This window comes from Hyaloscypha bicolor, assembly GCF_002865645.1.
Source record: "Hyaloscypha bicolor E unplaced genomic scaffold K444scaffold_83, whole genome shotgun sequence".
Lineage (NCBI taxonomy): Eukaryota > Fungi > Ascomycota > Leotiomycetes > Helotiales > Hyaloscyphaceae > Hyaloscypha > Hyaloscypha bicolor.
In genome coordinates, this window is record NW_020194585.1 from 988,008 (window position 1) to 1,013,581 (window position 25,574).

Here is a 25,574-nt window from a genome sequence, read left to right on the forward strand (position 1 = left end):
AGGGGTTCAGACAGACGTCATTCGACTGTGCCTCAGGGGCACATTTGGAAATCCAGGCTCAAAATGTCACAACACCATTTTGTTTCAGGGGCCGATATAGCGTTGAACAGATGTCGGGGTGCCTGGATTTAAGGGCAAGTCTTGTGCGATTTGCAACGAACCCGGTGGATGAGAACATGCATGGGGCTAGCTCCTCTTGCCCCCATCGGCCAAACTGCTCGATGGAACCACACAGGCCGCCGACTGGCGGCAAGCAGCGCACCGGGTTATTAACCTATGTGCTCCGCGACTCCACCGGGTTATTTACAAGGGTGCGAATAAGGACCGACTGGGTTATTTCTGCCTGATTTTTGACTGGAAATCGATTTTACAATTCGCGAGTTCAGCTTTTCGGAACCAGTTCTACAACGTGGGTGGGTCCATACAAATGACCAGCTGCGCTGTAGACTCTTCCGTGTCAACGCAACTTCAACAAGTACTCCCGCGACGAAACCGCCAACGCCGTCCTGAGATTGTGTATCTTTTTTCTATCCACCTTCAGACTTAACAAGGATTCGGAGACACAGGAAGCTTTGAATATCCGATTGAAAAGAGGGCATATTTCGTCTTCTGTCCCCGCATTGTATTTTGGTCGTAAATCATCATCAAAACCCTCCTAAAGAGCAATACCCCCAGTCTCTTCATCCACCTCCATGGCTACATCTTTCGCCTCGCTTCCCATTTCTACAGCAGAATTCCAAGTCCTTGCATTCCTCGGCCACATTCTCTTGTACAAACTCACACCCACAGAGTCCTGCGGATTGATCTTCCCATCGAAAGTCGCTTTGAAGTATCCATGTGTACCCAGACTCTCCTTAATGAAGCCACTTCTCCCTCTCTTGGTCCACAGCTGCAAGGCCTTGAACCACTCCACATCCTCGCGGTTGAAGAACATGTATCGAATGGTAACAAGCTTCTTGTGAATCTTATATGGATGTCCAGTGAGAATGATTCGCTTGGCAATCACACGGGAGGAGGATGGTGCAAGTGAGGTTCCTGTTCCCATGAGAGTCAGGGGTAGCTTGGCAGACTCTTCTCCGCTTATGCCATCGTCTGGAACATTACGCTTGAAGAAGAGGGTAGGCACAGAGCCCCATGTTAGAGGAGCCACAAAGGTCGCAATGGCTGATCGGCCAGGGTAGAGGAATCGATCGAACTTGTGGACATCGTTCTGCGTGTTTGCTCCATCAGAGAACAACGGATTGATAACAAAGCGGCGAGGACCGCATTGCATGATGATTTCCTCTTTCGATTTGACTGGAGAAGGGTAGTCGGAGGCGAGGGTGATGTTGAAATTGAGGACTGCACGCTTGTGCTCGTGGCGCAGTAAGGAGAAGAGGTTGAGGGGCCGTGAAAAATTGTATAAGGATCGGAATGAGGTAGGGACATTTCGAAGATGGACGTGAACCCGAGTTCCAGCAGGCACACCACCAACTAATGCCTCGCGAGTGACCTGACTCCTCGCTGATTTGTAGTCGGGCACTTGAAGCATTCGCCGCCAGTCTTCTGGTTCGTGAGCTCTGTCTTCGGCTTCTTCCCAGTGGCTCGTCCGAAGGCTCTTGAGTCCTCGAAATCGAGCTAATCGTTCTCGTGCCAGTACTTGCGGATGAAGCTCAATCTCATCTGGAAATTCACGATCCTCCTCGGCTTCATCTCCTTTTCGTGCTCTGAAAGCAGCCAACTGTTCTGCTTCCGCTTCATCATCTGGTTTTGGATCGAGAAACATCTCGGATTGTGGATATTCAGTGGGTGCTGCTTCAGTCGGCTCTCGTGGCGCAAACCCTTCGATTCCATCCTGAGGAAGAGCCGGTGCATCCATTGACACATCGCCTTGCTCGTCATAATCTTCTAAATCCGACCCTGAATCAGAGAAATTGTCTCCCAAGAACCATGCTGCTTGATACGCCGATGTTCCTTTGGGCAATCGTTTTGGGGTGGCTGGCATATGCGTCTGGTCGTCTGAAAAGTAATGATGATCGTCCAGAAGTACTCCTCGCTTGTCGACTGTAGCGACTGACATTGCTCCATCCATATCTAGATCATCCTCCATCATAATCTCTTCCGGAGCCAGTTCTGCAAGATCATCTTGCTCTGCAGTGGGAGAATCAAGGACCTTCTCGTCACCACTTTCATCGACAGCCATCTCTTCCACTTTTCTCTTCTTGGAAGCTAATGGAGCAGCAGTGATTTTTTCGATTTGAAAATCTCCCCAGTCTCCGACTTGGACCAACCTGTCCGCCTTTAACCCTTTCCCTCTGACAACTCCTGTGAACACAACATTGCCTTGCTCATTTTCAGGCCACTGGACTTCATCGACTAGCATCCAACTTCTCTCCTCTCTCCATCGAACCCCTTTGGGCGTTGCGGTACATAATGATCTCATTAGATTGGCGCATTCTTGTCGGGAATCCAAATTATGTACTTTCTCCTGATCCGGATGGAAATGGGTGATCCATGACTTGAGAGATGAAAGCACCTGTGTCCTTCTCTTCGGAGGCTCAACTTTATCTAGTCCTTGGACAACAGTCAAAAGGGTTGACAGGCCTTGACTTTCAACACTTCGTATGATCAGTTCTCCCAACGCATCCACCTCTTGATCCGGGGATAGTACGAATATGACAAAATCCGCCACCCGCCCAGCATCTAAACATGCGATCAAATCCCGTTTGAGAACCACATATTGGATCTTTTGCTTGAATCTATCGATATCTGTCCGGACCAAGCCTGCTTCTGGGATCTCCATGTCGATGTCCAGACTACCACTTAGAAGTCGCACTGCCGCAGCAGCATCCCCTCCTTCGCATAGCGGCACAACTGCAACTATTCTCGGTGCTCCATCACGTCCTGCAAAAACATTGGTCTCCCTTAGATGTTCCTTGTGCTTAGTCTGTTGCTTCTGTCGCGCTTGGTTTCGGCGCTCGAATTTAGACATAAGATGCTGATGAGGCGTCCTTCGATGGCTTAAATCAGATACTTTGCCTACATACTGTTAAAATAAAGCTTTCATCAAGCAGAAGTAATGTGTACCTTTCGAGATTTCCTTCAATGCACCCTTGGTCGTCTTCCGAGACTTGAATGGTTTGTGCGAGACTTTCGTGGTACTCCTGTGAGAGTGAGATGAGAGTGAAGAAGGCATGCTGCCGTCGCCTCCGGCCTTGAATCTGAAGGGTATCGAAGCCACGATTGGACTATTGTCAAATATTCTTGTATCGTGATAAGTCGTAAGTCGGAGGAAAATGTGGGGGATACCTATGAAACTTTTTTTCTGTGCGCTTATCGCGATAAGGACGTCCTGGCATCGCCTATCGGGAAGTCTTGGCATTCAAAATTTCGAAGACACGCCGTATGCGTCCTACCGAACTTAAAACGTTTGACCAGCACCCCAATATTTCTGCGAAACATGTCGACGGCGGTTTGACTTAGAAGCAAATATGGAGGTCGATGCACCAGATGATGTTGCTAGCTTCAAGGAGCATTTCAATGGAGCAGTTCCAATCAAGAGAGCTGGAATGGATTTGACGACCACATCATCTGACGCAACTCAACTTCGAAAGCGGAAAGAGGCAGAAAAAGCGTATGGTAGAGGCCGGAAGATCCCAGGTGAGTACACGAATCTAATATTCCCAGCGAGCTCGGACATTGACGGCTTGCAGTGAAGAGCATTAAAGACAAGAAGCTTCGAGGAAACCTAAAAGCCCTTGAGAACAAGTACAAAACTGCGACGCTGCGGGCAAAAGATGCGGAAATTCTTCACGAAAATACCGAGGGGTTCTTAGAGCCGGAAGACGAGCTAGAGCGAACATACAAAGTACGGCAGGAGGACATTGTAGCAGAAGTCCCGATTGAGACGGCGAAGAAGAGATTCGAGCTGAAGCTAGACGCCCTGGGACCATATGTCTGTGATTACACGAGGAATGGGAGGGAATTACTGCTTGCTGGTCGAAAGGGCCATGTTGCTACGATGGACTGGCGAGAAGGAAAGCTCGGATGCGAGATACAACTCGGCGAAACGGTACGAGATGCGAGGTGGCTACATAATAACCAGTTGTTCGCAGTTGCGCAGAAGAAATATGTCTACATTTACGATCGGGCAGGTGTGGAGATACATTGCCTGAAGAAGCACATCGAGGTCACAAATATGGAGTTTCTCCCATATCACTACCTGCTGGCCACAGTAGTAAGTAATTATGGTCTATCTTGGAAATGACAACTAACTCCATGTTAGGGCAACGCTGGATACTTGAAATATCAAGATGTCTCTACTGGCCAAATGGTTATTGAGATTCCTACCAAGCTCGGTTCTCCTACTTCCTTAACACAAAATCCACAGAACGCCGTCCTTCACATGGGTCACCAAAATGGCACGGTCACTCTCTGGTCACCTAATTCTACAACGCCACTCGCCAAACTTCTTGCTCACCGAGGTCCAGTCCGAGCTCTAGGTGTGGATCGAGAAGGGAGATATATGGTCTCAACAGGTCAAGACCTCAAGATGTCAGTTTGGGACATCCGAATGTTCAAGGAAGTCAACAGCTATTTTACGAGACAGCCAGCTTCATCAGTTGCAATATCAGACCGCGGTTTAACAGCCGTTGGCTGGGGCACACAGACGTCAATATGGCGAGGTCTGTTCTCGAAACATTCACTTGAGCAAGAAAAGATCCAAAGTCCATATATGGCATGGAGAGGTGATGGCAAGCGGATAGAGCGAGTACGGTGGTGCCCATTTGAAGATCTGTTAGGTGTCTCTCACAACGAGGGATTTTCCTCGATCATCGTCCCGGGAGCTGGAGAGCCTAACTTCGACGCCAGCGAGGTCAACCCATACGAGAACACCAAGCAACGACAAGAAGCCGAAGTGAAGTCCTTGCTCAACAAGCTGCAGCCAGAAATGATCTCCTTGAACCCAGAATATATCGGAAACTTAGATTTACTGTCTGCCGAACAACGAAAGGCAGAGAAGGATCTTGACCAGAAACCTGTTGATCCGATTGCAGATATCAAGAATCGTGGGAGAGGGAAGAATAGCTCTTTGAGGAAATATCTGAGGAAGAAGGGGTCGAGAAATATTATCGATGAGAGGAGGCTGAAGATTGAGGAGCTGAGGAAGAGCCAGGGCGAGAAGCAACGGAAAAGGCTAAAGGAAGCGGAGCAAGAGCTTGGTCCTGCCTTAGGACGTTTTGTCAGGAAAGGGGCTTGATTTCCAGCTGTTGAAATACCACAAAAAATACAGCCGGCAAACATCACCCGTATGCGCTCTTGGGACACCAACTACAATTTTCCTGCCCAACTACAACTGTTCCAAGTCGGAAGTGATATTCCGCGCCTCCCAGTAAGTGTACTCATTAAGTGTCAATAATTCCCTGCCCGCGTTTGATCCTTTTGCCTTCTTGGATCAATGCTGTTAATGACGGAAGGAGCATCTTGTGGTTGTCAGCACCTTACATCCTAGACAATGATTCATGTTCAAGATCGTTCTTAATTACCTAGCAAATACACGGTGGCAGCTGAATTTCAGATTGACGCCCATGATGCTAAATTCTTACCCCCGGGTCTTAGTGGGCGGTTGCAATGCAAAGAGTTGAGAAAACACAATTGAACAGAATGTTCATGATAACAATGGCTTTTTCCCCGAGCCTCCACTTGGCTGTGGTCTCTATCAGGAGATTGCCGAGTTTCATAGCCTACTGAGACCCAAATCTCAACTCTGGACCAACAGCTTACTACATATTTCATTTTCTCTTTTGGCGCGCCAAGGCGAGGCACTTGCCCCAATTTTGCCGTTGGAACTCGCCTTTCATTCGGGACCAACCTCCTGACATTGACCTGATCGCACGAGCCGATTGTATGTGTAGAAGTTGCCCATATCCACGTTGGCCTTCTGTGGACGTCTCATCAATCAGGCTCCTAGACATAAGAAATGTGCAAGAGGCGAGAGGGATCAAATGCTCGCATGATCAGGTGGCATGACGTCCTCCATCAAACCGAGCCTGATGCAGTTGTCCTAAGTGATCACAAAATCAACACCTTTTTGTTCTACATATCCCATCGTTGTCGCTTCTGTCATCTTAACCGTACCACCATCTCCCTTCCATTTAATAGAAGATTTCCAAGTGAGTCATATACAATCAGGCACCAGGGGTGTTGCAGGCGAGCCAAAAGGCAGGAAATGAGTGAGTCCCCTCGATCATTTGCTACTGCAAGAAAATCTGACAATTTTCTCAATGGTTGTGGTCGAAGGTCTGGTAGTCATGCTGGGGCCAAGGATCCCAAAGCTAGCACTCTTTCACCATCAAGATCCACGGTGGCCGCTTCAACTATATTGTCAGAGAAAAGGCCGATGACCACCCGCGGGGTTATTCGAGACTGGCTGCAGCAGAGAACAGCGACGCTAGCCTTATCATGTATCAAAGGTTTGGATACATACAAAACCGCATCCTCCTTCTTCAATAGGCTGAGATCGTCGCATTAGAGAAGAACTTGGATGAACTGGATATATTCGATGCAATTAATGAGAGTTTAGACCTTTGCCTCAAAACTTGGAAAGTGCTTGAAGGTCCCGAAACAGGATAGGAAGCTCTTGGGCATACTAGAATGCAACAGAAACTTCTAATTGACGCATTGGAGACGAAATTTAAGAATTTCGGTAACAATACCTTCGTAGAAGTATAGGAGGGGTAATGCTTACATCTCCTGCTTCGTGAATTAAAGCTGGGCTCCGTCAAAAAGTCGACGAAAGTCGACTATCGAAGCTTGTATGATTGCATGTGGGAGCGGAAACCTCCTGTACCAGGAGAAGATACTTTTATCTACAGGTGAGGACTTGCTCCACCCACCATCGAGATACTATGGAAGCCTAATCTGATACGCCTACCGGTAGGTGTGATGATATCATCTCGTTGGTGGGCATTGGTGAGAGAAGCTAGTTGGATGACTTAATAGGAAGCTTAATTGCTCTGTTTAATGGCAAGCTTTTGCGGGTACGTACCTCCACCACTTTTTGGCCAAATATTCCTCGTCATGCTAAAGCTCAAAACAGTCATGTTTCTCAGACTCTGAAGATCTCCAGAGAACGTCGGACAAGGGGATTCACTACTACTCCGACAGCACGATCGGAATTTTTAACGGAATGACTGCATTCTGGGTCGTCGCTTTGATGATCCAAGTGTGGTTGCTCATTTTTGTTGATACGCCTGCAGCAATGATGTTAGACACGGTACTGCTTTGTTTTTTGTGAGTTCTTGACGGTGCTCTCGCTTTTTACTTCCGTGAATCGGCAGATGCTTTCTTCGTTGCAGCTTCGTAAGGCACATCTTTCCAAATGATGAATTATGTTCCTTTATTGACGGATTAGTAGGTGCTGCGCTGTCCTTATCGTGTCTCTGGGGACTATCCAAACCGTTTCATAATCAAACTTGATGCTTTGATGCATTAATGAATTACTACTTCGGAACTCTGGCCATAAAACTCCAATGCCCCTCCGGATTCTCTTTTAACGTTGTCATATCCCTCAGATCCACATTCTCCTCCCCACTACTCACCACTCCCGCCTCAATCGCCGACTTCGCGTGTTTTTTGGCTTTGTAAGTATCACCAACAGCATTATACGCCAGCGCAGCAAACACGTGACCCTTCCCCATCGCTGCATGCACCTCCTCCGCTTCGTAAAGAGCTAACAACTGCCGTGCCATTCGCGGCGTTCCGAGGGAATTTGGGTTCCAGTCTCCGAGGTGCGTTTGCATTTGCAAGATTTCCCGGATGCGGGAATCGGAGGTGGAGATTTCGCCCGGGTTGGAGGAGCAGAGTGAGCAGGTGCAGTCGAAACCCCAGACGTTTTTTAGGTGAAATTGTCTCTCGGCGTGGGTTTGAAGGATGTTGATGTCTGGGTGGGGTTAGATTTGATTTTGTGAAGGGGTTGGGGAAGTACAAGTGATGGTTATCTCTTCTCCAGGTGAAATGGTTCGGGATGCATATGTGGCGTGGATTAGGGTTGAGGGGTCGTGGTAATGCATTGAACTAAAAGCTTAGTTTATATTAATGCTGAAAATTAAGGTGGAAGACTCACTTTGGACGGCAATCATGGTTCATGAGCTACGGAGACATTGTCAGCTGGTTGTCACGTGATATGACACAGGCTCCCTACAGCAGTCTCGGGATAAAAGAGGAAGTGAGGAGCGCCCTCAAATTCTCCAAGGAAAGCATTCGTGTTGATTCTCTCCATAATAGGATCTCCCTGGTTATTCGCCGCCGTCCGAAGGATGATCTCTCGCGTAGTATTCGGCAGCTGGTCAAAAGTCTTCCGAAGGTATTCATACCCGATCGGACGGTCGGGAATGAAAGCATCCTGGTGATATACTCCTACCGGAGTAGCGGCAATAATCTCATCTCCTCGATGGAGGGTCCGCGTTGCGAATAGACCATTGCCTCGACCCGGAACATTTCTGACTTCCCATGGCGGGTCGTCGAATTTGTTGGTCTTCTCGTGGACTCCTTGTCGCACGAAGGCGGGCAGGGATTCCACCTGTTTTGTTATCGATCGCGTTGTGAAGAATGATATTCCTCGACTGTTGGCGAAGTTTGCGTTGGTGTAGACGCAGTATTCTTGGTAATTCTCATCGTCCTCGAGACACTGTTTTTTGTGCGTCCAGGGCGCGTAGGGAGATTCAGGTACTTGAGCTTGCGCAGGCTCGTGATGGCTGCAGCTTCCCGAGTGCTTGTGCTCTTCCTCGATCCGTGGGACTCTCAAAGTGGGAAAGAAACTCTGTTCTGTGACACTGCAGACATCCTCTTGAAAGTCGAAATAGAGGGGGTGTTGTGCAGCCCGCACGAGGCGGAGAAGAGAAAGGGATGTCGCCACCAATAGAAGATACATATCGATACACAAGCAGGATGTTCAGGTGGAAAAAGATGGGACGACGGGACTTTTAGGTTGGAACACTCGATCTTATCTTGAATTCAAATCAACGTCACGGATCGCGCGTGTGCTGCGGCTCAGGAGGAGATGAAACAAACGCTGTCTGATGTTCGTCGCATGCCAAATCGCTTAGCGAACTTTCCATCTGATCGTTTGAATTAATTCGAAATAAGTTCATTGAAACAACTCCCTAAGATACTTCTAAAGTTTGTGCCATTGATAAGAGTTGTATTTCGATTTGTTGAAGAGTTCAGTGTAATTGTGGGTGTGCAAAACTACAGGGGTGGTTCCATAGAGGAACATGCGGTACGCTCAGGGGCTGGCCCGCTGGGGATAGGGGCTGCTCGCTTAAATGGCGGTGGCGGTCGTGGGGAAGACGGCAGGACGGTGTTTTCCCAATCTCTCTTTTCCCTTCGTTTTCAATAAACATCCCATAGCCTTTCCTCGATCGTTCCGTGTCAATGACATTGACTAGCTACTATCTTACTTCATCTTAGTGTTGGGGCAAGGATCCTAAAATTTGAGGTACGATTCTTGCAGGTATTCGTACATTATTTTCCGCATCCGCTCCGCGACCAATCATCCCTTTCTTGTTTAACACCAAATAAAGTTACAAGTCGTAATACAAGTCCAGAACTTGCAATCAACATCCCAGGCTTCTTTCTATTTACTGCCCTCAACCACCCGTCTGCCTCTCGTACCTGTCAATATTTTCTTGCACACGGGCTTGAGACTCCACCACAATCTCCTGCTCCATCTCTACTCTTGCACCTGAATTTTGAGGGTACCCACTTGTGTATGCGAGTGCCGTCGTATATGCCGAGCTGTACCCGGGATTTGAATGTGTAGGGTCATTGAGGTAATAGACGAGAGGTTCGGAGGGAACGTGGGTATGAGATGAGTTGGAAGAACTGGTGGAGTGTGTGTTTGAGGTTGACGGTGCTTTGGACTTTGACGAGGACTTCGTGGAGGAGGATTTGGAGCGAGATGTGGAGGAATGTTTCGTGCTTGATGACTTCTTGGAGCTATCTCTCCGGCTGCAGAAACTTGTGTGTTAGCGGATTGGGGTTCTTTTCTGAATGTGTACATTGGCTGCCCTTTACCTTGAGTTTGAGCCGTATTCAACTTGAGTCGACAGAGTCGACATTTTACTAGAGGCGCTTCTAGAAGGACCAAGCAACGGTCTGTATCACGTGGATGATTGTTTCACGTGATCGAACGTGGTCAAAAATGATGCTCTTTACTGAGTGAATGAGGGAACTCCATGACGATCCACTGACAGAGAGTCTTGTCCCATATTTATACAGTGCTCCAATGTCCTCACATCTTGCAAGTGCAAGCAGACTTCCACTGCAAAAGCCTTGCAATGATCTTCGCGAAGTGCAAAGTGCAAGTGCGAACATGGGTCGGAACGCTTTGACCTTTGGAAGCATTATGGAACATTCACCAACATCGTCTTCAGCCACTTCAGCCATCGAAGTCGATCAATATCGAAGGCAGGATATGAAAAGGGGACACCAGCTCAGCTCTGGTTTCAATCGAGTCGCGCCGGGAAGCAGCTGCAGCAAGGTTGATCGGCCGGTCTCTCAGAACATGTGGGGGCTGCAGTTGCAGCAGGCCTGCGCGTGATTCCCCACGTCTCGAGCTGGGCTTCACCGCGTTGCCCCAAAAGGGAGCATGGCTTCATGCCCGTCATCCTCATTTCCTCAGACTTGGGAATACGAAGGCCGCCCAAGGTCGCCTTTTCCAGGCCTGGAAGCCCGCCAGCCTGGCTCTCGAATTTCGAATTATTATTTCACGTCGTAGTGTCACGACTCACGACAGTACCCAGTTCATCTCGAGTCCCTGAAACGACCCCAGCAGATTGCACATATCCTTCCAAATTCCAATCGATTTCTTGCATGCATCAGACCGGGGTAGCCTGCACAATTACGAAGCTTGACGGATCAGCATCTCCATAAAAAAATGGGTCGCAGACGATCCGATTGAGGCTCTTCCTGGAGAACGAACCCCAAACGGAACGGGTCTTGCGGGACAGCATTGGGATAGTTCTTCACCAGTTGAACGGCTTCCTGGTCTTTTCTATTTCAAGCCTCAGTGTGGCGGTATTCCAACGGTGAAAGGTGTCCTTTGCAATTGGCAGTTGCTGGCAAATCAGCACGATGGGGCGGACGAGGCAGACAGCACCCTGGTCCTTAAAGATTACAAAAAACGCCCCCCCTATTATTCTCCTTCCGTGACACCCTCGGTGAGCCCCCCCCCCCCACCTTCTGTTCGATTCGGCGTGTCCTTGTACTCTGGGGAGAGGTTCGACTCAAGTTTGCTATCGCAGATCAAACGGGACCGGTATTCAATGATTCAGTACAGTATGAGCCGGAAGGCTCTGAAGGCGGGATGTTGCATCGACTTCTACAATCTCCTGTCAGGCTCGGGTGACGTCTCCGAGGTTTCGAGGACATTGTCTGAATCGAGACTGCAGGCCCGGATTGGGCGGCCACGAGGTCAAGCCCACTGCTGCAGCATACATGCATGATGCATCCCCCCATTTCTTCCCCTGTCTGATTGCGCCCCTGGAGCCTAGTTTCCAGACAGTCGGTGAGAGATTGTGCGCGCTTGACATCCTTAAATTTAACCCTCTCCTCCATTTCAATTAAATTCGACTCTTTCTGTCGATTTTCGCTCCTCACTCCAAGAATGACCGTCTCCCACTGACACCACCGTCCCCTTGCTGGACACAACTCAGCAATGCCTCTCGTTACTTAGTGCAGTATTCCCGAAGCCGAAGAGCAAAAGCAACAACTTCAGCCTCGCCATCGTGGACTTGCAGGACATTCGCCTGTTCTGCGACGACGCCCAAACTGGTCCTCTCGTCACTCAGCAAGCGTGTCAATTGCCCAACGATCATTCACCTGCCATTCCTCCTCGTCCGTTGCGTCCTCGCTCGACGAGCTTTCAGTCTTTACCGTCGATTGTTCTTCCTCGCAACTCGTGCTGGCGGCCTGGTGCCGTCTCACGTCTTTAATACTCGATCGTACAACCAAAATGTCGAACTCCAAGCACAAGTATGACTGGGACAATTACCTTCCCAAGATGATCTCTCTGTATCTTACTGGAATGTCAATTCCAGAAATATGGAGAGCAATTCAAGACGAGTCAACACGTTTCACCCCAGGGTATGTCGATTCTCGTGCTATTTGGAAAGTAAAGCTCTGCAAGGCAGTCTTAGATTGAGATCACAATCTATCGTGGAACCAATTTCTAACGTGTTCTAGGCAAAGTATAGTATATCAGAAGCTCAGAGCTGAGGGCTATCCTACCGACAAGAATCAACGGGCAAGGTTTTTGGAAGCACACGAGCTTTCAAGACAAGCCGGCTTTGGAGTCGGTGCTAGCAGCTCAGGGCATCGGCCAATGCACCTTGCATCCTTCCCAGAGCAAAACAACAACGACTACAACGTCGCTCTCTGTCCTTCGACAAGCAATCTTTACTCTTCAGGTCCGCAGCAAACACCAATAACTAGCGGCACGGTAGACCCAAGTATATTGGAGTATTTACACACTTCAAATGTCCCAGGTGACGTGGGACATTCAGACAGTTTCAGGGCTCAGGACGAATCCGCATTTGCCAATATTTCAAGTGGTCTGGAATTCGTTGCCTCGTCTGACACACCTCCCCATTGGACTGCAAAACTACCAGTGGTTCAACGTCAAGAAAGCTTCGGCGTTGGCCCCAGCACGTTTCTTGAGGAGACCCAATCCGCTCAAATAGCCCCAAATCCGAGTACAGACTCCACTTCATTCGACACCCAAGAGTGGTTCGACAATAGCACTCTCTCTGGCTACCACGAACAAGACCAATACACATATTCCTGGGAACAAGATCCACTTGACGGTTATCAGGACAATGATTCATCTACTACAATCAAATGTCAAAATGTGCCTCGGCTGCTACGGTTAACAGAGGCAAACGGGAAAGTGGGAGAAGATGGTCTAGGAGAATTAGCCTCGACGCCTCAGCATTCTTCAACTGACTTCGAAACTCAACCAGGGTTCAGCCCTCATAGTCTGTCGGAAGGACATGATACATCCATGTCTACAGCTATTGGGGGTGACGATGTCCATATGAGCACGGTAGCCGACTCATCTGATTTGGATCCGGTTGCCAGCACAATTCAGACCGGCACTCCTAATAACCATGGCTTCAGGAATACTCCTTCCCCGACAGACAAATACAGCCTCGGTGAACGCATGTTCGCTTGGGTCAGCCCAAAAGCTAAGTCTGGCCTGATGAACATGCTCAAGCGCGACTCGGGGTATGCGAGTGGGAGAAACTCTCCGTTGGCCCCAAGCGTGGATGACACCAGACCTGACCCATCATCTTTGCTCGAGTTCAAAGGATTATACCGGGTTCCTTGCAAGTGGCTCCATCAACCGAAGCCAATAGTTACGTTCTACATCCCAGATTCAAAAGCCATGGAGCGCTTCAAAGAGACTCCTACTTGTTCGCAATGCCTCTATTCCAGCGTCCACAACTTGAGTTGGTCTGCACAATATCTCGGTCTTGCGGTTTTCAAGGCCGAGCTAATGCTTGACACGAAATACAATATTGCAGCTCTCGATAAGGTTGGGAATTCTGCCCTTCATTATGCTGCTGCAGGTGGCGCCGGGATTGAACACTTCGCTGCCTTGATTCAGGCGGGGGTCAATCCTTGGCAAATAAATACGGCCGGGCAGCTTTTCCTTCATTGCTTGCGGCCCCATATTAGAGAAATTGGCTCCGAAGGTTTTGACGATAACCTTGTCGCCATGTTCCACGCAGGCTTGATTGATCTTTTGAATTCTTTCCAACCAAAGGGTGCCTTCAGATGGCGAGACAATGAGGGGAGGACAGTCCTAGATGCCCTCGCATCTAACATCAAGGATACAGAGATAAGAACTCAGACATTTCGGTGAGTGAATCTATCGAACCCGCAATTATCCTGTTCATTTCAACTAATGATTCAACGCAGTCATATCAGAGATGCAGGCTACCCATTGGAGGTTTCGAGTCAATATCCCACGAAAAAATCGTCGAGAGCTCAATCTGACAAACCCTCCCCGACAACTGACGTCAATTTCATTGCTAAGCAGGATAGACAACAAAAGGCACATGATATTCTTAGACATGCATCGATGGAGCCATCATATATCGATCCGGACACTGGAGATAACGTTCTTCACGCACTTGCTAGGCTGAAGCCGGGGGGTTCACTCATATCCAAAATCCAAGAATTCGTCTTGAAGGATATTGATCTAAATCTGCACAATCGAGATCGAGATTGCCCTCTAGCAGCCTTTGTCAGCGAGCGTCCCTTTCTTGGAGAACATAACGATGAAACAGGTGCGACGATGTCAAAATACCTCGATGCATTGCTTTGGAGCGATGCTCGTCACAGGATCCCGAACAGAATCAACGTCAATATGCGGAATCGCGAAGGAGTTTCTGCTCTTTACTATGCTGCTATTCGTGCCCGGCCTGATTCTGTCAGGAGTCTTATTGAAGCAGGAGCCAATGTCAATGTTCGACAGGGTACGTCATCCCCGATAGTCTGAAGTGCAAGCTAATGGGATACAGATGTCGATGGACACAAGATCAGCATCCTTCAAGCGACCATGAACGCCAAAACTCAGGCCGTACTCAACAAGAATGAGCTGAACATCAAGGATTTTGAAAATGTGATCTCGTATCTCGAGCACGAGAATGCCGTTGCTGAGCCGAGTCTCTATGAAGAGCGAGCAGTATGTGAGAATTCGGTGAGGGTCATGCCTATGTGAGACGATGACATATGGTGTTCAAAAGTTTGTATGATGTTTTTGACGGGTTTTTCATGATTGTGTTTTGGGGGGTTTGTAAGATTTGGGATACGATATGGCCGATTCTTACGAATTACGATATACCCTTCGATGTTAGCGATGGCTTTATGCTCTACAATTTCTTGTATTTCTCAACATGCAATTGTTGATTCTGTTGTATTCTATTCAGTCTAATTCATTTACGGTCCTAACGACCGGTAACAGAACCCGATGCGGCTCCTTGAAATCTATTCCTCCCTTCGTTTTCTCAAACGCTAACACAATCACAACATCCCGAATACAATTCCTGGCACGAATATCCTGCAGTCGAGTTCCATTTCTAGAACTTGATCAACGAGATAAGTCCCTTTGAAGCAACAGCCGACCGGGCCTCGCCATCGAGAACCTACAGAGAACCAAGTGGTCTGAAATAAGCATCAGGTTGTGAAAGATCAAGGATTCTTATTCCGGACACTCTAGCAACCGCTCTATCATCCCTCATCACCGCCCTCGGCGTCCGTCTTGTCTGCTGAAAAGGCTCTGGCGTCATCTTCGCACCACCGATGACACAAACACAAACACTATACCCCAAAAGTAGGTGTTTACAATCTGGCCCGATGTTCTTGTTCCAGGCGTAGGATTTGGAGAGGGAGATGGAGTGTGCGGAGGCGACTTTCGAGCAGGCGTCGCCGGATTTTGCTTTGTACAAGGAGTTTCAGTCGGACACCTAGGTGATGGATTAGCGCGGGCTGGAGGCAGAGGGAAAAGGCCAGTTTCCAATGAGGGTTTGAGGATTGTCTCTCTTCAAATGACTAGGAAGGTCAAGGTAAGTTTGTACGTACGATAGGGGTCTCGATTGGGAGAGGCGTTTTTATGCCGTGAAAGGGTTCTGGGGTGGTGGCAGGGCTAGGATTGGGGTTGCTGAGGACGAGCGAAGACAATAAAAGAGGATGAGGTTGGAGGGCTTCATGTTTGGTGTGGGTGACTGAAGAATGGGGCTTGATTGAGCTTTTGTGGGAGGAGAGGGATGCCGCGCTATGGTTCTGAATTCGTAAGGTGGAACGATATACTTCATTTTGCGTGCCAGATGAAACTCGTTCACTTTGAAGTTTAAATTAAAACGGAGATAGGTAAGATCTCGCGGGTACTCCAGGCGGGAACAGGGGAAACGAGATCCCAGCCTGAAATCCCAACCGAGCGACTGAGTACCTCGTACCGGACTCCGAGAATAGAGTTCTGACTTCTTCAGATCTAATACTGTACCAGAGAATAAATTCTAGAAGATTTCCGGCGCTTATAAACTGAAGTTGGCGAACTTTTAAATTTAATTTAAAGGTGGATCATCAAGGGAAGATCCAGAGAAGGAAGTCTGGCCTCGGATAGGGCCTCGCTAAACAGGGGGTAAGAATCCAACATCAGACCTAAATCACTCATAGCTATTGATCTGGACTGTGTACTCTAGACTTGAAGTTTGTTCTTGGGATTTTCGAAATTTCGAGTGAAGACAATGATAGTCAGCATATGAAGAACTGGGGCATGGTGGCTGTGTCGGGTTACCAAGTTGGAGAAGAGAATGTAGTTAGTTCTATTTCTACCATGAAAGATCAGCCAGAATGCTCTCTTGGCTGGGGCAGTCTGGGATGGAGAAAATTCCGTTTCTCGATTCTATTCACACCAGTGTCTCGCGCATCTTTTGAAGAAAGATGTGCTTAGATAACGTGACCATCGCCGAGAAATACTTGCGTCGAAGTTTCGACTTTACAAAGCATGCTGAGGCTCTTTCAATCCCTTGTTGGAGATTGATTTCAGCTTGGGATAGCTGATCCGTCGACATAGACAAACGCAAACGTAAACCTGCTGAGCCAATCTGTTGCACAGGTCATGTGATATCAAATTCGGAATTCCCGGATGCGACCGCCACCAAGCCATCCAATCATAGCCTATAGCAAACACTTGACATGCAAGTTGTACACGTTGAAAGTCTCATAGAAAAGCATGATTTGGAGTCATAAAACTGCGGCTGACTATGCATTAGCTCGCCCGTCGAGTGCCACAATAACCGTTCTGCACCGCTTCCCATTGCTGACTCATCTGCCGAAGTTTCGAGATGACGGATAACTTGTATATACCAGAATAAGCCACATTCATCAAAATCAAACATCTTTGATGGTCTAGCGGTCAATTAGACAGGAAAAGTGTCCTAAGGGAGTCTGCGCTCTTTTTCCACGTTGGCATCTCTATCTTGCCGCTTTTGTAATTTCGATTCCGGATCCGGATTTTGCACGAGGGCGTTTTACTGTTCCCCGCCCCAATTTTCTGTAAAGTTAGAAGTATCCACTAGCCAACCGCCCAAACCCCCATCCGCCCACCCCAAAAAAATCGATTTTTAATCAACCCTTTATTATAATTACAAATCCTATTAAATAATAATATCCCATAGTATTTTCGATATCCTGACAACTTTATATTTATTTTAACCTTATAGTACGGCTAGAATCGCCTGTAAGATAGTAAAAGATAGGGTTTTAGTATATACTATACCTTATCTACTAAAAATTATTAGGAATAGTAGTATCCCACTTTATATATACTACTTTACTAAAATCGAGGTCTCTTTCTTATAAACCATTATTATACTCGTATATATATATAATTTATAGAGAAGTAGCTAAAATAAAGCTATATATAATTAATATAGATATTAGTATTTATATTTATTTCTGCTATAATATTTTCTTAAAATATAATATATATGCCTTATTCTTAACTACTTCTAATTCCTCTTTAGCTTATATAGTTTATAAGGCAAGTTCTATAGATTATAAGATATATTTCCTTTATTATTTATATTCTCTATATTACTTATATTATTCGAATTATTTATATCTCTTTCTTCCTCTTTTCCTCTAGTATTCTTATTCTTTTTCTTTACTATAACCTCCTTTTCCTTTTCCTTTTAATCTTATATCTGTTTTTATACTCGCTTTCTATATCTTATAAATAATTAAGGCTTTAATATAAAGGGTTTTATAAATATAGAATAAGGCTTTCCAGACTTAGTAAAATTAGTATTAAATTAATAAAAAAATACAGACTTTATTATTATTATTATTATTATTATTATTATTATTATTATTATTATTATTATTATTATTATTATTATTATTATTATTATTATTATTATTATTATTATTATTATTATTATTATTATTATTATTATTATTATTATTATTATTATTATTATTATTATTATTATTATTATTATTATTATTATTATTATTATATTTATAATTTATATAAGTACTATTAAATTTGCTTTCTATAACTATATAGTATTTAAAAGGGCTTTTTAGTTTCTTTTTATTACTATAAATAATATAAGCTTAAAAGAATTTAATTTTATAAATATATACTAAGCTTACTTCTAGATTTGCTTTATCTTTCTCTAATTTCTTTAGTTCCCTATCCTAATATAGCTTTATTTCTCTAACTTTAGCCTTATTATTAATTTGCTTTACTATTTTAGTAGTATTATTAAATAATATAAGAAGATTAAAGTATTATTATAAAGAAAAAGAAAAAGGTTATATATAAAAAGAAAGTCGAGAAATAAAGAAATTTATTAGTTAAATATATTAATAAGAGAGAATATTATAGACTAAGTCTAAATTATTAGAAAATATATTATAAATATTATCTTTTTACTTATTTATAGCTTTATTATCTTTTTTACTACTTTTATCTTTTCTAGAATTATTATTTAAAGCTATATTTAATATATCTTTAATAAAAGAAAGCTTTAATAATAGTATTATATATTGGAATTAAAAGTATTTTTAAAAAGAGATTAAAATTAAGATTAAAGCTAATATAGCTATATTTTTATTATTTATCTTTAAGATATAAAAATATATATTTAATATAATTATTTAAATCTAAATAAATTTATAATAAATAATACCTGAAAATAGAAATATTAGTATTTAATAATTCTAAATTAAATATATTTAAATATTAAAAAAATTATAATTTTAGATATTATAATTATAAAAATAAAAATAAAAATATTTTTTTTCTTACTAACTTATAAAAGCTAAAATATACTAATAATAGTTAAACTATATTCGACTTATATAATTAGTTAATTTATTTTACTAATTATAAATAATTTAAGGTAATTTAAATCTTTTTAAATCTCTATATATAGCTTATTATATAAAATTCTATATTTCTATATTTAGTAATATTATAATTATAATTTTTAGATAAAAAGAACTCTTTTATTCTAGTATATATAATTATATTTATTTCTTATTTTTCGAATATATAATTATTAAATTAAAGGAATTTAAGAATTCTAAATAATACTTTTTTCTAAAAAATATATATTCTTAATAAATAATAAAAGTAAATATAGAATTATATAATAATATAACTACCTTATACTAGTAACTTTATTTTCTATAAAACTATAATTTCATTTTATTTTTATTTTAAAACTTCTATTTTTCTTTTATATTTTTTTGATTTTATTATTAATATTAAAAGCTTCTATTTTTTACTAATATCTTCTCTATTAATACCTTTATTAATATCTTAATTAATGCCTCTATTAATATTAAGAGCTAGTATCTAACTACTTTATAATCTTTCTTTTCTTCTCTAAACTCTTTTTTTAAATTTCTTCTCTTTTAATACTTCTATTATTAATACTAAAAGCTAGTATCTAATTACTTTATAATTTTTCTTTCTTTCTCTAAACCTCTTTTCTAAACCTTTTCTTCTTTAATACTTCTATTAATAATACTAAAAGCTAGTACCTAATTACTATTTCCGAATTACTTTTATCTAGAACTTCTATATTATAAGTTTTTAATCTATTTACTTTTTAGAAAACTAAATTTTAGAATTCTTCTTTTTTTCTTTTCTAATATCTCTTATATCTTTAGGCCTTTTAGAAGTATTTTCTTTTAAACTTCTAAAAAAGAGGCTAACTTCTATTTAGATTTCTCTAAACTTTAATATCTTTTCTTCTCTTTTAATATTTATAAAAGCTTTTAGGCTATTACTAAATACCTCTATTCTTTATCTTAAAATATATACTAACTTATTCTTATAAGAAATAGCTCTTTTTTTTCTAATTTCGATTTCTTTAATATATATTTCTTATTTTTAAGCTATTTAGATATCTTTCTATTTACTTTTATAAAATATATACTAATTCATTTTTTAGTTTTCTTTATTTTATCTTTTCTTTAATATTATTATATATATATCTAGTTAGTACTAGTTCTTATAACCTATAATTAAGCTTTTTATTTATTAAATATCCGGATATTTTATTTTATTTTTATTTTATATATTTTACTTTTCTTTTATTATAAGTTAGAACTTAAATAGTATTTATCTTAAATACTTATATTCTCGGATATATAAGACTTTTATAGATCTTTCGGGATTATAAACTAGTTTATTTTAGTTCAGGAAAGCTTTTTTAAAAGTATTTTAGAAATTATAGTATTTACTATAATTTCTTTTAAAAATTAATATAATATAAGTAATTCTAGTTTATTTTTTTTCTATAAAGTAAACTATTATCTTAAATTCATATAAAAGTTCTAATTATTTCTCGAATTAAAGTATAGGTACTTTTTATTTCTATTAAATTAGGTATAAAGAATAATAAATACTTTTAGGCTAGACTATAATACTAGTTAAATATTAAGACTTTCTATATTTATCTTATAAACTTATAACTTAAGATATATTATATTTAATAAGGCTTTTATATCTAATTATTTTATATTATAGTTAAAGAAGTTCTATTTTATAATCTTATTTATTACTTATAAATTTTCTAGCTAATAAGTTTTAGCTAATAGCTAAGAAATTTATTAGCTATTTTATTTAAAGCCTTTAAAAACAGGAAATTACTCTAATAAAAACTTAGTATTAAAAATAAATTTAATTAATTAATTTAAATAAAGAATTTATAGTAAGAATCTTTATATATAAATAATTTTATATAATGAATTCAAGTTCTTATTTCTAATTATATAAGTTATAATATATAATAAACTCAAAAAATTTTAACTTATTAGAGCTTGAGTTATTTTTAGAAAAATTAGTAAGCTTTTCTAGATAGATTTATTAAGGCCTTAGTTTTTAAAGATATTAGTCTAATTTTCTTATTCTTTTTTTAAATAATAGTTTAGTTCTCAGAAATTATATATAAATATTAGAATAAATAAGGAAATATATTATATATATTTTCTAGATAAATTAGAATAAAACTTATAAGATTTCTATAATATTTATATTAAATCTATAATACTAGCTAGTAAAAACTTTAATAACTTTAATAAAACTTGAATTATAAGTTTAGTCTTTAGATTTCCTATTTAACTTAAAGATTAAATAGTTTATAATAAATTATTTATTATAGAATATATTATACTTTTTTCCTAAAAAGTATTAAATACTAATAATAGTTTAGAAGCCCTAAAGCCTTTAAAACTTTTTATAAATTTTAGGCTTTAGGGCTTTTCTATAGCTAATTAATTATATAAAGTTATATAATTATATAGGTCTAATACTAAAGTTTAATTAATAAATAGCTATTTAATTTCTAAAAAATATATATTTATTTAAAAAGCTTAAGCTTTATATTTTTCTCTAATTAGTTCGAGCTTTTATTAGAACTTTATTATAAAATAGTCTTTTTTTACTCTTTCTTTTACTATTTATAACTATTACTAGTAATTTAATTACCTTATAAACTATTTCTTTTATCTTTATTTTTCTTTATTTTTTAGACTTTTTAGAGAATTATTATATTAAAAGAAATAAAATAAAAATAGAACTTAATAGAAAAAGAAATAAAAAAGTAGTTAATTATAGCTTTTTAGATAATAATAAAATATTAGAGAAATTAATCTTGAAAAATATATATTTAATTAAAGAACTTATTAGTAATATCTTTTTCTAATAAAGTTTTAGTATTTTTAAAACCTTTAATAGCTTTAAAAATTAGTTCTTTAAAATAATAATATTTTTAACTTCTTAAAATATATTAGAATTCTATTTTCTAAAATTATTTAGTATCTAATTATAAAGTAATTTCTATAATCTAATAATAGCCTTTAATCTCTTTTATATTATAACTTCTTTTTTTTTTTCCTTTTTTTATATTACTTTAGCTTCTAATATCTTTTCTATTAATATTATATTTAGAATTCTTATATTTATAATCTTATCTTTATCTTTTTTTAAAACTTTTTTATAGTTCTTATAAATATTAGCTATTTTAATTAGCTCTTTATTTATAGCTTAGAATAAGGAAATTACTATAAGTATTATAGTAGCTAAATTTACTAACTTTTAAATAATATACTAAAAATTAGTAATTTATTTCTTTATTTTAGCTTGATTTTACTATATCTAATTTTGAGATTTAATAATAACCTTAATCTTATTATTTATCTTATTAATAATTATTAGTATAGCTATTTTTTTAAGAATTACGAGATATAAGATATGAAATATAAGTAATAAAATATAGGTAATAAGATATAAGATACGAGATATAGTTATATAATCTTATATTCTATTAGTAACTTAACTAGTAAACTAGATTCCTTTAGGCTTAGTAGATTTAGGAATTATATATTAATACTATAATATTATAATTCCTATTTCTAAATAATAATTTTATTAACTAATATAACTAGTATTTCTATATTTATATAATAATACTAATTAGTTTATATATATAAATTAGAGATAGAATAATTATACTAAAAGAGGTATTTAGTAGCCCTTAGTAATATTAATCTAATTATATTAAAAAGGAAAATTATCTATTAATTCTATAAAAAAGTATCTAGTAGCCTAAGAAAGAAAACTCTAGTTCTTACTAATTAATAAGTAGTTAGCTATTTAATTATCTATTTATTTAATTTTTACTATTCTTTAAAACTAATTTCTTTTAGCTCTAAAACTACTTTCTTAGAAACTATCTTTTCTATTTATATAATATCTATATTTATAGGATATTCTCTCCGGAATATATATACTATATATATCCTTAAAGCTCTTTAATTACTACTTTAATTTTACTATTAAATCGAGTTTTTTAAGCTTTAGATTCTCCTGGAATTATAATATTTTACTTCCTAAATTTCTTATTATAAACGAAATATTTAAGGGTAAAATATTTATTTTAATACCTATAATATCCCTAGATATCTGAAATATCTAGTATCTTAATTAGATATCTAAACCAGATATCTAATATCTAAACTAGATATCTAGTATCTAAACCAGGTATCTAGATACTTTTACTACCGAATTTTATTATAAATTATCTTATTCTTAAACTTCTTTTATTATAAACTATATATATATTATAGAGTACCCAAGTATCCTAGTAAGTACGTGTATATATATGGTCTATACGCAAGCCTATAAGGCTTTATATTTCTTATAACTTACTTGCTTCCTTAAGTTTTAGTTATAATACTACTTTAGATTACTTCCTAACTTACTATTCTTTTAGTAACTATTATTATAATATATATACTAGAGAGAATTTAGTCCTAAAAGTCCGGAATAATAAACCTTTAGAATAGATATAAGTAAATAAAGAAATAGAAGAATAGTATTAATCTAGCTAGCTCTAATAATAAGAAAATTCTAGATTATCTTAATATTAGATTATTCTAGTATAAGATAGAAAAGTTAACTAATAAGGATCTCTGGGAATTATTTAAAGAGGATTTTAGTAACTTTAATCTTAAGATATTTAATTAACTAGATTAATATATACTATACTAATTATAAGCTATTTTATAATATAGTAGTATTTATATTAAATATAACTATAGTTATTTTACTATTATATAATCCTTAGTTAATATTATTTAGAAAGAAGAATAATATATCTGGACTATTAATAATAATATTATTACTAGATAAGACCTTAAAACAGGCTTTATTATCTTATTATATATTTTCCTAAATAATAGTATTATAAGAAATTAATATATTAAACTAATTATTATTTATATTTCTTTATTACTTATTATTTCTTTATTATCTATAATTACTTCTACTAGTATTAGACTATAAAAAGCTAAAGCTAATAATTTATTACTATCTCTATTATCTTTAAATAGCCCTTTAACTAGCTTTCTTACTATAAAGATAATTAGAGAAATAGTAAAGATATATATTAAGGTATAAAAATATAATAGAACTAATAGTAATTTCGACTAAAAACTTACTATTTTCCTTAATATTTACTAATATATAAAGTTCCTAAAAGAGGTATTAGTAAGAGCTTTTCCTATTATATTAAAGAAACTAGTATAAAACTACTTCTATAATAACTAGCTCTTTAAATATATATATAAAGAAGTTTATATAAATATTTATAGTTTCTTTAAAGACCCTAGTTACTATTATTAAAATTTAAATAAATAAAATACTATTACTTTAATAACTATAATAGTAAAAGATCCTAAAAAGACAATATTCGAGCTTATTTAAATACTAATTAATAACCTATATAAATTATAATATAGTCTTATTTCTGCCTTATAAATTACTAAATTCTTATATAATAAGATTATTATTACTTATTAAAGCTTACTAGTATACTAATATATAGTCTTAAACTCTCCTAATAATCTTAGCTAGCTTATTAATAAGCTCTAATTATCTATTACTACTTATAAGAAAAAGTAATAAATTATTACTAAAACCTATTTTACTAATTAATAATATTATTCTTAAAATTATCTAAACTACTATTTATTCGGAAATTATTAATACGGACCTAGCTATAACTTCGGAACTCGTAATAACTATTTCAAGTCCTATAATTATAATAATTATATTTCAAAGTTATATTTTATATATAAGAAACCCGAATACTATTTATAGAAATATATACTAGAGAAATAAGAGACTAAAAAGGCTCGATTTAAGAATAGAAATATTTACTAATTTAGATTCCGAAAAACCCGTAATTTTAATAAATGCTTTAGTAGTACTTATATATAATATATTACCGAATTTAAAAAAAAAGAGAATAATAAGAATAATAAAAATAAACTAGTAAGTAATACTTTTAAAGCCTTATTAATAGAAATAAATAAAAGAAAGAAATATTATTCTAATTCCTATTTTATTTTTATTAAGAGCTTTCTAGCTACTTCTATAGCCCCTACTTCTACTATTTCTATAATTAATACTCTTATAAATAACCTTATTTCTCTTTTTTTTATATACTAGATAATAGGCAAAAACTATACTTTAGAGCTTACTAAATAAATAGAGGATATTTAGATATTTATAGTTAATAGTATATTAAGATATAATATTTATTACTTTTATAGAATTATAATTAATACTAGAGCCTCTAGATTTTTAATTACTAGTTCTAACTAATTTCAAGCTTTATAGTAGACTAATAATAATATTAAACTTAATAAAATTACTAAAAGTTAAATTAATATCTAGTTTAGTGTCGCAGTGAGAATTACTGAATTGGGGCTAGCGCGATTACTCTACTTAGTTAGGATCTGTATATTTACTTCCTAAAGCTTCATACTTTACTCAAGCTCTTTTCTAGCTAGTTCAATGAACTCTTTTATTATCTAATGTAATTCCCTATTCTGTAATCTTTACGTGTATTATTTAGTATTAGATTTATATTTTCTATTAGATTTATAATAATAAGAATACTAATTAGGCAAGTATAATTCTATATTATACCTATAAAAAC

The 25,574-nt window shown here is 38.1% G+C and overlaps 5 protein-coding genes across 5 annotated transcripts; 2 read left to right on the forward strand and 3 right to left on the reverse strand.

The window, feature by feature from the left end:
* Positions 1-284: 284 nt before the first annotated feature.
* K444DRAFT_562112 (putative ribosome biogenesis protein tsr1 like protein) lies at positions 285-3,252 on the reverse strand. Its single transcript, XM_024876974.1, has 2 exons — positions 3,067-3,252; positions 285-3,018 (listed from the first exon to the last, which is right to left on the reverse strand). The coding sequence occupies exons 1-2, from the start codon at positions 3,173-3,175 to the stop codon at positions 656-658; spliced, it is 2,472 nt and encodes an 823-aa protein (XP_024736633.1). The 5' UTR covers positions 3,176-3,252; the 3' UTR covers positions 285-655.
* Positions 3,253-3,548: 296 nt separating this feature from the next.
* K444DRAFT_529583 (BING4CT-domain-containing protein) lies at positions 3,549-5,239 on the forward strand (the record flags this gene model as incomplete). Its single annotated transcript, XM_024874822.1, has 3 exons — positions 3,549-3,639; positions 3,693-4,216; positions 4,265-5,239. The coding sequence occupies 3 exons, from the start codon at positions 3,549-3,551 to the stop codon at positions 5,237-5,239; spliced, it is 1,590 nt and encodes a 529-aa protein (XP_024736634.1).
* A 2,137-nt stretch (positions 5,240-7,376) lies between these two features.
* Positions 7,377-8,931, reverse strand: K444DRAFT_562118 (SET domain-containing protein). The gene is made up of 4 exons (XM_024876975.1): positions 8,183-8,931; positions 8,105-8,130; positions 7,967-8,055; positions 7,377-7,921 (listed from the first exon to the last, which is right to left on the reverse strand). Exons 1-4 carry the CDS (start codon positions 8,909-8,911, stop codon positions 7,482-7,484), a joined length of 1,284 nt encoding a protein of 427 aa, XP_024736635.1. The 5' UTR covers positions 8,912-8,931; the 3' UTR covers positions 7,377-7,481.
* A 544-nt stretch (positions 8,932-9,475) lies between these two features.
* Positions 9,476-10,184, reverse strand: K444DRAFT_663756 (uncharacterized protein). Its single transcript, XM_024886874.1, has 2 exons — positions 10,057-10,184; positions 9,476-9,990 (listed from the first exon to the last, which is right to left on the reverse strand). Exons 1-2 carry the CDS (start codon positions 10,098-10,100, stop codon positions 9,630-9,632), a joined length of 405 nt encoding a protein of 134 aa, XP_024736636.1. The 5' UTR covers positions 10,101-10,184; the 3' UTR covers positions 9,476-9,629.
* Positions 10,185-11,784: 1,600 nt separating this feature from the next.
* Positions 11,785-14,855, forward strand: K444DRAFT_408799 (uncharacterized protein). Its single transcript, XM_024872596.1, has 4 exons — positions 11,785-12,126; positions 12,226-13,902; positions 13,963-14,522; positions 14,568-14,855. The coding sequence occupies exons 1-4, from the start codon at positions 11,996-11,998 to the stop codon at positions 14,765-14,767; spliced, it is 2,568 nt and encodes an 855-aa protein (XP_024736637.1). The 5' UTR covers positions 11,785-11,995; the 3' UTR covers positions 14,768-14,855.
* Positions 14,856-25,574: the final 10,719 nt, after the last annotated feature.

Bases quoted from the DNA above. Each gene is read 5' to 3' on its own strand.
- K444DRAFT_562112 (XM_024876974.1), bottom strand. From the start codon at position 3,175: ATGCCTTCTTCACTCTCATCTCACTCTCACAGGAGTACCACGAAAGTC. The intron at 3,019-3,066 runs GTACACATTACT...AACAGTATGTAG, and splicing joins ATTGAAGGAAATCTCGAAAG to GCAAAGTATCTGATTTAAGC.
- K444DRAFT_562118 (XM_024876975.1), bottom strand. From the start codon at position 8,911: ATGTATCTTCTATTGGTGGCGACATCCCTTTCTCTTCTCCGCCTCGTG. The intron at 8,131-8,182 runs GTAGGGAGCCTG...ATGTCTCCGTAG, and splicing joins TCTTTTATCCCGAGACTGCT to CTCATGAACCATGATTGCCG. The intron at 7,922-7,966 runs GTACTTCCCCAA...AACCCCACCCAG, and splicing joins AGAAGAGATAACCATCACTT to ACATCAACATCCTTCAAACC.
- K444DRAFT_663756 (XM_024886874.1), bottom strand. From the start codon at position 10,100: ATGTCGACTCTGTCGACTCAAGTTGAATACGGCTCAAACTCAAG. The intron at 9,991-10,056 runs GTAAAGGGCAGC...AAGTTTCTGCAG, and splicing joins GAATACGGCTCAAACTCAAG to CCGGAGAGATAGCTCCAAGA.
- K444DRAFT_408799 (XM_024872596.1), top strand. From the start codon at position 11,996: ATGTCGAACTCCAAGCACAAGTATGACTGGGACAATTACCTTCCCAAG. The intron at 12,127-12,225 runs GTATGTCGATTC...AACGTGTTCTAG, and splicing joins TCAACACGTTTCACCCCAGG to GCAAAGTATAGTATATCAGA. The intron at 14,523-14,567 runs GTACGTCATCCC...AATGGGATACAG, and splicing joins CAATGTCAATGTTCGACAGG to ATGTCGATGGACACAAGATC.